Source organism: Chiloscyllium plagiosum, chromosome 4 (genome assembly GCF_004010195.1).
Source record: "Chiloscyllium plagiosum isolate BGI_BamShark_2017 chromosome 4, ASM401019v2, whole genome shotgun sequence".
NCBI lineage: Eukaryota > Metazoa > Chordata > Chondrichthyes > Orectolobiformes > Hemiscylliidae > Chiloscyllium > Chiloscyllium plagiosum.
In genome coordinates this window covers 111,260,504-111,272,462 of record NC_057713.1, presented here as the reverse complement: position 1 = coordinate 111,272,462, position 11,959 = coordinate 111,260,504, and the positions used below count along the sequence as shown (strand labels likewise).

At 41.7% G+C, this 11,959-nt stretch overlaps 1 protein-coding gene across 3 annotated transcripts in view; it reads right to left on the bottom strand.

Moving 5' to 3' along the window:
- LOC122549324 (collagen alpha-1(XV) chain-like) overlaps positions 1-11,959 on the bottom strand; it is a 255,798-nt gene that overhangs the window by 126,459 nt on the left and 117,380 nt on the right. For all 3 annotated transcript variants that reach the window (XM_043688956.1, XM_043688954.1, XM_043688955.1), the window contains one exon: positions 6,647-6,673. In XM_043688956.1, the coding sequence (XP_043544891.1) occupies positions 6,647-6,673 (27 nt within the window). The remainder of the gene's footprint in view (positions 1-6,646; positions 6,674-11,959) is intronic.

Sequence of the window (11,959 nt, the reverse complement as noted above, 5' to 3'; positions counted from 1 at the left end):
CCCATCTACCACCCCCCCCGTCCGTCCGTCCAACACCAGCTGCCCCATCTGCCCCTACCCCCAAGAAACCCCATTCACCCCCCACCCAGCTAGTCCAACCCTGCCCCGGGGCAGTTGGACTGGACACCAACAATAAGGCGGCTGCTGCCTTTGAGGGGCACACACACACAATCTCTCCAATGTTGTCGTGTGTATCTGGTGAAGGGAGGGTGGTCAGTCATTTGGAGACCGTGTCTGGGTTCCATCGATGTCCAGGACTGTTCTCGGCAGCATTTCAGTAAGCCGAGTTCATTTTTAATCATTATAAACGAAAGATGCGATCACACACAGGCTGCCTTGCTGATCTTTGAGGGCTCCTATTCTCTCCCTAGTTACCTTTTTGTCCTTAATGTATTATAAAGTCCCTTTGGATTCTCCTTAACTCTATTTTCCAAAGATATCTCATGTTCCCTTTTTGCCCTCCTGATTTCCCTCTTAAGTACACTCCTACTGCCTTTATACTCTAAGGATTCACTCGATCCCTCCTGTCTATACCTGACAGATGCTTCCTTCTTTTCCTTTGCCAAACACTTAATTTCTCTAGTCATCCAGCATTCCCTACACCAACCAGCCTTTCTTTCACCCTAACAGGAATATACTGTCTCTGGACTCTCGTTATTTCATTTTTGAAGGCTTCCCATTTTCCAGCCATCCCTTTACCTGTGAACATCTGTGCCCAATCAGCTTTTGAAAGTTCTTGCCTAATATTGTCAAAATTAGCCTTCCTCCAAGTTAGAACTTCAACTTTTAGATCCAGTCTATCCTTTGCCATCACTATTTTAAAACTAATAGAATTATTGTCACTGGGCCCAAAGTGCTCCCCTACTGACACCTCAGTCACCTGCTCTGCCTTATTTCCCCAAAAGTAAGTCAAAGTTTTGCACATTCTCTAGTAGGTACATCCACATACTGAATCAGAAAATTTTCTTGTACACAGTTAACAAATTCCTCTCCATCTAAACCCTTAACACTCAGGCTATGTTTGTCGGTGACCAGGACATTGCAAAGAGATTTTCAGGCACAGTAAGGAACAAAGTCAGTCTCTGATTGTTCTATTGCAATGCCTTGAATGTTTATTTAAAACATATCATCAGAGAAACCTGCTCTGAATACCTTATCTCTTGGAATTAATTTTTATGGCATAGCATTAAATATTGAAACGTTTCCTCAATAACGGCTTCTTTAACATCCTGGACCCGATGTGCTTGAAAATGAGTTGCAACTTGAAATTTTAGAGTTCAACAACAAAATACACTGCTGTGGGTTTGGCATTTCCATGAGAATCACAATTACTAATGCTGATTCATGTGATTTTGACATCAAGGATGTTCTGTTGAGGTTAGGATGGCTAGACAGTCCCACCACCATCTGAGGCAGTCAGCAGGATGTGTTTACCTCCCCATGATCCATGCTGAGAGACTTGAGGCAGAAATCCTTGTTTCAATATTGTCAGTAAGACACAAGCACAGGTCTAGTACAATAGGCGAAGCTGCTGGAGAGGGGGATGGAGGTCACTTTAACACGGAGTTGAGCAAATGTGGCAAGAATAAAGATGGACACGAGGATGCCACGACAGGGAGTAGGAATGTGAATGAGTGGCAATGGGCTTCTGCTGGGCTCATACAAACATCATCCTTACTATCCCAACTCCAAATGGGAGTATGAGGATACTCATGCCTGGTATAGACAGGAGCAGAGTGTGTGCATGATGCAATGACTCCCTTCCTGATGTATCTACATCACATGTGCAGTGGCTTATGTAGATAGCTCACCATTACCTTCCCAAGGGCCATGTGGGATAGGCAATAGATACTGGTCCAACCAGCAACATCCACATTCCATGAAAGAAAGCAAAGTGCACAATTCTTACATCAGCATCACATCTGGTCACAGTTGGTATTCATCTCCTGATTAATGTGCTAGAAATATCCTCCCACCTGAACCTGGAAGGCAGCCAGGCTGTCCCATCACCAATAATCCTGAATGATGTACGACTGTACCAATAATAAGGGGAACAGCAGCAGAGGCTCAAAGCAGCAACAAAGAGTTAAATTAGTACAAAAACATTTCCACATGATTGTGAGAGTCAGCGCGATCTAACGTCCGGAAAGTAGAGCAATCTTGCAAATGGGCCTTTGCCCCATTTAATGTAACCTTATGAGAAATCACACTGGCCACTCAGCATATCAAACTAACAGTGCACTTCCGTCCTTTGTCAAACATGGCATATAAAGGACCATTGCTTTCAGACTCAAACGTAACACTTTTTTTTGTCAGGAAGTTTTAGTTCCCAATAAACATCCGTTTGGAATTGTGTCCCTGCTACTCATGTCTACTCAGAGACAAAAAAACTTCAGATGCTGGAAACCGAAGTTGACAGGCAGGAGGCTGGAAGAACATCCTGATTCTCAAGTGAACTGATGATCTAAAGTTATGCAGAGAAGTAAGCTGTGAGGATGACATACAGAGGCAGCAAAAAGGATTTAGACAGATTAAGTGAGTGGCCAGGGAGGCAGTAGAGGGAATACAGAATGGAGAAATGGGCAGGTGTCCAATTTGGTATGAAAAAAATTTTTAAAAAGTGGAATCTTTTAATAAAAGGAGACTATGACTGTGGGTATTCAAAGGAACCCAAATTTGTAAATGAATCACAAAATATAGACACAGCAGTATCATTAGGAATGCAAATAATATGCTAACCTTTGTTATAAAGAAATTAATATATAAGAATTAAGTCATATTGCTGCTGTGTAAAGCCTTGATGAGGCGACATTTGATGTAGTGTTCAATTTTAGTCTCCTTTTTCAAGGATGAGGGCACTCTCTATTGTCTGTGGTTCTTTTTCTCTCTCACCCAATGTTCTCCAGTGGGTTGATGCCCTCAGCCCTACAACTGAAGCTGTTGGAGAGATCTGACAGCATCACTGACACCAACTGGTCTCAGCAAGTCACCATTACATATGTGTGAATCTTAATGGCAAGTCTCATTCTGTCTCTTTAGTTGAAGCCCTTTTCTCCAGGCGTCACTGGCATGACACATATGCCCAGCTGGAAGGTTTTATTGAACAGGCATAGCTAGGTTAGGGTTGCCCATGTTAAAGCTTACTAGTGCCTATCCCCATTGTTCTGTGCAGCACCTGACAGCAGAGGGTGTGGATAAACAACAGTGGGAATCAACCCCTCATTAAATACATACAGGATGTAATTAAAGCAGAGAATTTCACCGTTCCTGACTGCAGATAATCATTAATGCTGTCAGGCAGATCTTTTGAGCTCCCATGTATCTTGAACATGGATTAGTTATTCTTCTCTTCTACCTTCACCAACAATACTTTTTATTCATCAAACTGAGTTATTTATAAAATGGGAGCTTGGCTTGGGAGCAGTGTAAAAAGAACAGAGCAGGACCCTCACAGCATTTCAATGAACTGCGAGACTCCACTGTTGTGTTTGCAAGTCAAATTGATCCTTAGGCTCTTCTGTACACACGCCTTCAATTGTCCCCAGAGTACCAATGCAACTGATCAAACTGCCTCACTTTGAAAAGCACTGTGTGATATCCATGAAAATATACTGATCAAATAGAATGAAAAGTGTTTCCTTGAATTGCTTGGTGATCCCACCTTCTGTGAATGCAAGGATAAGTGAGGATACTGACTACCTAAAGAGTGGGTTATACTGCATCAATGAAAATGTAGAGATGGAGAGATAAAGAATAAGAAAGAAAGGATTTGCATTTGTGTAGCGCCATCATATCCTCACAATACTCTAAAGGTCCTCACAGAACAGTCGCTGTCACAAATTAGGAAATAGGTAAGAACAAGTGCCAGTTTATGCACAGCATGCTCCCACAAAGAGCGATGAGATGAGGTCTTTCTGCTGAAGTTAAGTCGGGGTCCATTCAGTTATTGGACCCTCCTTGTTCCTCAAATGCAGGTAAATATACCCTGGTACAAGTAAGCGATACCTTTGGTTTGTTTGGATAGAGTCAAACTCCAATGTTCTTTTAGTTTCCTTGATATGATATGTACAGAACTGAACTGTGTTTGCGACGGTGCACATTTATAATTTTTTTTATGAATAAAATAAGTTTTTGAAGTAAACAAAATGAAAAGATAAATGACTGGATTACCACTTTTAGAGGTGCTGGATGAGGGATGGGCCAAGACATTGGAGAAAATCCTCTGCTCTTCTCTGCACTCTGCCATGGAATGTTTTACTTCCAGTTCAGAGGTCAGTCAGAGTCTCAGCTAACGGTGCTTCCAAAAAAATGGAACCTAAGAGCAATGCTCTGTCAATACTTGAGTGCCAGCCTGGATTTGTGTTCAAGTCTCAGGATGGCATTTGAACCCAATACTTGAATGAGGGATGAAAGCACCACTACTGAGGTAAAGGCACGAAAGAAAATCATGATGTTGGTGGTACAGATAATGACTGTGTTGGAGAGACTGAGTTATAGAGAAATAGAGATACACAGCACAGAAACAGACTCTTTAGTCCAACTTGTCCATGCCAACCAGATATCAGAAATAAATCTAGTCCCATTTGGCCTGTATACCTCTTCATCCAGAAGCCTTTTAAATGTTGTAATTGTACCAGCCTCAACCACTTTCTCTGGCTGCTCATTCCATAGACACACCACCATCTGCATGAAAAAGTTGCCCCTTAGGTCCCTTTTAAATTGTTTCCCTCTCACCTTAAACCTATGTCCTCTAGTTTTGGATTCTCACACCCCAAGGAAAAGACCTTGTCTTATTACCCTAACCATGCCCCTCATGATTTTATAAACCCCTATAAAGGTCACCCCTCAGCCTCCAAGGGAAAAGACGTTGTCTATTTATCCTATCCATGCCCCTCAGGATTTTATAAATCTCTATAACGTCACCCCTTAGCCTCAGACGCTTCAGGGAAAACAGACCCAGCCTATTCAGCCTCTCCCTAGAGCTCAAATCCTCCAACTCTGGCAACATCCTTGTAAATCTTTTCTGAATTTAAAAATAGTTTAAAGTACTCCAGTCTAATTCTATGGACTGACTTACAACAGATTTGAAGCCTTGAGTTTTGAGAAGATGCCAGTGTCAAATTCTTTGTTCACCAGGAAAGGGTAACATACAGCGAGAAAAATGCAGGAATATCTGTCACTTTGTGATGGTATTAAGTTTTACTGTGCCTCTCCAACCGCAATATGAAAGATAATAATTTATAGACTTGTTTCCACCAGGAGGAGCTTCAGTTACTGAAAGGTCTTACTGTGAAATTGAGACCCTCGAGAAGGACAATGCTGATATTGTAGCAGAGTATTCAATACAGATATTGATACACGATCCTCCCTATTTTTAGAACATCAACATCATTCAAAGTAAAGAATTCTGATCAGAATGAGAACGTTAAACTTTAGTACATTAATTCTGCAGTAATTCCCATTTCATCCAAGCTGAGGCAGTTGAAAGCCCAAAGCATTGCTGCTTTGGAATCATGAGTTTGGGACAGTTCGGGATCAATGTTGGAAGGATTAAATCCACATACTGGAACTAAACTGGGGTGAATCCAAAGCATCACCATTACTCATCCATAATAAAACAAAGAACTAAATGATGCTGAAGATCGATATGCACAGAAACTAGAAAGTGGGACAGAAAATACACCACAGAAAATCTCTTCGCAATGCTGCCAGAGTTTCCCCAGCAATTTCTGTTTTCATTTACACCATTATTCATCCACTGCCCTCTAGATTAGAGGTAACACATGGATATAAGACTGTTCAATGCCTTTCAGGTTGTCCCTAAACACTCTGCAATCCAGGAAACAGTTTTAAAGTGTAGTTCCTGTTTCAAAGTAGGGGAAGGCTGTAATTAATTAGCAACAAGCTCCCACAAACAGGAGATGACAGCTAATCGTTTTTGGTGATTTTCACTAGGGTCAGGAAACTGGGAGAGCTTCCTTACTCTTACTTAAATTAAGGTCATGAGATTTTTGACATTCACCTGAGAGGACAGACAGGGTTTGAACTGTTTGTTCTTTCAAACAAAATTGGAAATCAAAATAAAGCTTGGATTTGATTTTTAACAGGGTGATTTTCTCTCAGAGTACTTGAAGAATAAACATTCATCTTCAGGGCAAAATTTGAGGTTTGGCACCCCTACTGGTGACTCAGATACAAGCAGTCAACAGGAAAGGTGCACTAGACTAGACAAGGTAACAGGAAATCGTGAAATTAAAAATGTGGGTTGATGTACTGGTGGGAGCTGATTTTTTCATACAAAGGTAGATATCTTGCAACATTTGGGATGGTTGCACCCAAGCACTCTGGGACAGTAAAATCCAGCCTAGTAGGTCTGTTTGTCTCCCAACAGATGGTGCCAGATTTGCTTCTTATTGGCAGTATTTTCTGTTTCAATTAACATGTTAATCTCTTTAACATATTTATTTTTCAAATCCTCACTGCACATTTCGCAATGCTCAATGTAACAGGTGCTCCACAGAAATTATTGGGCAGATTTTGCAAATTACACTCCAACGCTGAATCTCACTTGCTGGTAGCATGTACCGTATATTTAATTTAACAGTTTTATGTTTAACTACTTTAATAAATATGTATATCCACATACCTTACTTCCTGGATCACCTTTTTCACCCTAAACAAGAAGAAAACAACTCTTGTCAGCTGTAAAATCCCATATCAATGCAGTCAATGTGTACGTAACAACATGACTTGCACAACCTGTAATGATTGTCAGCGGCAGGAGTCAAACAACAAAAATAAGTCCTAAAAGTATGTACAGAGAGACCCTTGCGGAGCAAGACAATCACACAATGAGCTCTTCATACACGGGAGCCACTCAGAGAGACTGTTGTGTGCAGCGTGACCTTTCTAGAATGATACCCTCACACTGAGACATTCTCAGACAAAGATCCTTGTACAGCAAGACCCCTATACTGTGATCCCTGTACACTATTACAGAGAAAAATCGCTGCACAGTGAGACTTTCATATACAGAAGCCATCATATAACAAGGCTCTTGTGTAGGGAGATGCTTGTACAGGGATACAAATACCATGGTCCTTAGATAAAGAAACCTTCATACAGTAAGAAGGAGACTCATACAGTGAGTGCCTCCCACAAAAAGACCCTTCCACAAAGGCATTCGTTCACAGAAACCCTCATTCAGAAAGACCCTTCCACAGAAAAGCCCTTTTATATACAGACCTTCATACAAGGAAATACCCCTGCAATGCTTTGATTATTTGAACATTTAAATAGGCAAAACATTGCATTTTGTGCTCCTGATGTCTATGTTAAATGGCTGCAGCCCACCTCAGGTGCCCTTAGGAAATCATAACTTTTTTTTATCTATAAAACACCATTTAAAATTGCATAGTTCAATCTCCAAGTGACTTTTTTTTGCCATTAAATCCTTCCCAGTTATGTCTTCAACTCTTTATTTAATGATTGAGGGTCGGTTAGTGTTCCACAGTATATTTCAGTTGCATCTCCCAATGCTGATGGAGTCTGGATCTCCATTATCTGAAATCTGTTGCATTATCTCTAGACCCTTGCTGTACTTGAACTAATAACATTCCAATCAACTTCTACGCAATCTGCAAACATCCCACCAACTGAGTCCCTCTTGAACAAGAAATGGAATGTGTCCATATCACAACAGCTTATCAACATAATGTGTTTCCTCCCATTCCTCTTTAGATTTGTCCTGTTCTCCACGCCTTCAGTTTTATTTCAGTGTTTTCATAAGGGCCAACAAGGGGTGAACAATAATATATCAATCTGGCAAATGACACCACACCCTGAAAAATATTAAAGAAACATTTAGATTCTCTTTGAAGATGATTAAGCTGATACATCACGTATGACTCATGCATGACTATTAATGCCTTCAAGATAATCAGCAATGGGTGGAAAAAGCTGTCTCACTAAGTGATACACGCATCCTGGCAATGAGTGCTGATTAACAACAGCATGTGACTGCTTTTTCTCAGAATTTAACATTCTCAAGTATTTGTTCTGTTTCTTCTGCCAAAATTACATCCATTAATACACTGCTTCTTAATCCATTAGCAAAAAGATGAACACATTATTAATCAGAACATATTTGTACATGCTGTTTCACCTACATAAACAAATTATTGCAGAAAACAGCATTAGTCTGAGAACTAGCAAATGCACAGCTTGTTTTTATTAAAGTTAGTCCTCATTGTGTGTGAATGAATCATGTTTTATTCAATATTCGGAAAAAAATTAATATCATTGATACATGGGTTGAAATGAATTTCTGCATAAACAGAAAATATCCTGGTTACACAATGACAGATGATGAAACACTTACACAAACCCTGCCCAACCTCTCAAAAAGAATCAAATGCGGTTCCTGAATGGGGTTGAAGAGGGAAATGGAAAATTCACATTTGCGTGTAGGGTAAGGAATGGTGACCGAGTTAAATATGGTCAGGGAGGTGAAGGTATTATCGTTACAATATGGTTGTGATGAGAGAAAGAATGTGGATTGTGCATGGCTAATCTGGTGGATGTGGGGAACAGCAGTAAAATTGGGAAGGGAAACATTTTGAAAGACATTCAAAGACATTTTGAAAAATGAAAGAACATGAAGTGTCAAAAAGGAATTAAATACAAGGAATTGAAACTGAAAATAATAATAGTCACAAATGAGTTGGACTGAAGGGTCTGTTTCTGTGCTTTATGGTTCCATGTCATTATAAGAAAATCTGGGGAAAGGCTGAGACAAATGAGCATCCTTGCTTGCTGTAATTTATAAATCTATATGCTAACCAACAGCTCATGGAGACAAAAAACAACTGCAGATGTTGGATTCCAAGGTAGACAAGCAGGAAGCTGGAAGAACAGTGAGCCAGGCAGCATCAGGAGGTGGAGAAGTCAGTAACCCTTCTTTAGGGCTGGGAATGGGGCATACGAGTTTTAAAAGCTGCTGGGAGGTAAATGAAGGTTGTTGTGTGAACTGGGCTTGCCTGATACAATACACCACAAGCTTCACTGACATAGCAGATCTAGAATACTGAAATATAATGGGATGGAGCTGATTTTAACATATTTTGCCACAGTGGACAATATAACTTCAATCAAACTACTTCGGTAGCAAGTGAGGAATCAATATCATGGAACATAACTGAGGCCAATCGTGGATTAGTTTCAATCACTTAAAGAGGATTTGTCAGATTATTGTCCCTTAATTGGCTTGGGTGTTAAATCTGTTTTCTCCTCTTCTCCCAGCAGATGTTGTAATTGTGGGTAGCAGATATATTCTCCTGCATTAGTTAACACAACAGTATGGGACAAGTTGAATTGACAATTGGTCTTTCCCTGTTAAGCTTGATGCTATGACCTAACCCTGAAAATTTCTGCCTTGCACCAGGAGGAATGAAAACTTTCTAATTGCCAGCCATGACAAGGAGTGTTTCCATAATTCGTAACCAGGTTTGGAGCAAAATGTCCATTTTACAGAGGTGGAAGTGCTGGGTGTCTTGAAACGGGTAAAGGTGGATAAATCCCCAGGACCTGATCAGGTGTACCCGAGAACTCTGTGGGAAGCTAGGGACATGATTGCTGGGCCTCTTGCTGAGATCTTTCTATCATCGATAGTCACAGATGAGGTGCCGGAAGACTGGAGGTTGGCTAAAATGGTGCCACTGTTTAAGAGCAGGGAAACAGACCCTATGACTCATCCAACCGACCAGATATTCTGAATGAATCTCATCCCATTTGGCAGCATTTGTCCCATATCTCTCTAAACTCTTCCTATTCGTATACCCATGCCTTTTAAATGTTGTAAGTGTACCAGCCTCCACCACTTCCTCTGGCAACTCATTCCATACACGCACCACCCTCTGCATGAAAAAGTTGCCGTTTAGGTCCCTCTTAAACCTTTTTCTTCCCACCGTAAACCCATGCCATGTAATTTTGGACTCCCCTACCCTTGGAAATAGACCTTGACTATTCACCATGATTTTATAAACCTGAAGAAGCTGCAAATGTGACTCCAATCAATACAAATGGCTGTGCTTTCAGTCATCCCGGGCCTAAATGCTGACATTCAATACTGACACCTCTTCCTTCTCCATCAAGTCACAATTCTAAAATCATTTTAATCAACGTGTTCGGACATATAATGAAATATCTTTGTGGGATTTGAACCTCGATCTTTAGGCTCAGAGGTAGGGTCACTAACACCACTCAACAATAGCCCCTAAATCTGCAACATGATTCTCCTGTTGTTTGTTAATCAGCCTGTTCTGACATGCTGTGACACATCTCCACAATGGGCAGTACTTGAATCCAGATGATCTTCTCCAGAGATAGGGACATTACACACACGTTCACGGACTTGAATCGAATCCCAAGCTCTGACTCAGCGGCAGGGGCGCTACCCACCACACAAGACTTAAACCATACCCAGAATTTTGGTCATACTTGATGTGTTGGCTTTCAGCTCTGTATGGATTTATTAAATTCTGATTTACATTACTGAAAGACACAGGCAACAGTTCTCATTGTTAAACAAATAAAAGGCATTAGTGCTGAGATCCCCTGTGGACATTCCCCTCAGCAATAAGTATACCATTTTGGATACTGCTGGGGGGGGGGGATGACCTACCAGAGGAAAGCCATAGCAGTCAGTTCTCTGGCACTGAGCCTGACACTGTGGCAAAGAAGGGAAGGGGGCAGAATAGAAAAGTACTCGTGGTAGGGTACTCGATAGTTAGGGGAATCGACAGGACATTTTGTGGTCAGGATCGGGATTCCCTGAAGGTATGTTGCCTCTCTGGTGCCAGGGTCTGGGATGTCTCTGATCGGGTGTATAAGGTTCTGAAAGGGGAGGGCGAACAGCCAGAAATCTTGTTACATATTGGCACTAATGATATAGCCAGGAAAAGGATAGAAGATATAAAAGTGATTTCAGGGAGTTAGGATGGAAGCTGCAAAGCAGGACGAACAGAGTAGAGTAGTGTTCTCTAGTTTACTACCGGCGCCACGAGATAGTGAGGTGAGGAACAGGGAGCTGGCGCAGCTTAACATGTGGCTGCACAGCTGGTGTAGGAGGGAGGGCTTCAGATATGTAGATAATTGGGATGCCTTCTGAGGAAGGTGGGACCTGTACAAGGAGGACGGGTTGCATCTGAACTGGAAGGGGACCAATGTCCTGGGTGGAAGGTTTGCTCGAGTAGTTCGAGAGGGTTTAAACTAATATGGCAGTGGGGTGGGAACGTGAGCTGTATACCGGAGGTGAGAGTTGATGCAGATGAGGCAATAGCAAGAGGTAGGTCAGCTAGTGGGAAGGATTTTCCTGGGAAGGAACCAAGGTATGAGTTAAAGTGTGTTTGCTTTAACGCAAGGAGTATCAGGAATAAAAGTGACGAACTTAAGAGCATGGATCAGTACCTGGTGCTATGATGTTGTGGCCGTAACAGAGACATGGGTTTCTCAGGGGCAGGAATGGCTGCTGGATGTTCCAGGGGTTTAGAGCATTTAAAAATAGGGAGGGGTGAAAAAGAGGAGGGGGTGTAGCACTACTAATCAGAGAGGGTATCACAGCTACAGAAGCTTCCATTGTCGAGGAAGATCTGCCTACCGAGTCAGTATGGGTGGAATTTAGGAACAGCAAGGGAGCAGTCACCTCTTTAGGGGTTTACTACAGGCCCCCCAATAGCAGCAGGGAGATGGAGGAAAGCATAGGTCGGCAGATTTTGGAAAAGTGTGGACGTAGTAGGGTTGTTGTAATGGGTGACTTTAACTTTCCCAATATTGATTGGAACCTCCTTCGAGCAGAAGATTTGAATGGAGCTGTTTTTGTAAGGTGTGTTCAGGAGGGTTTCCTAACTCAGTACGTTGACAGGCCGACGAGGGGAGAGGCCATTCTAGACTTGGTGCTCGG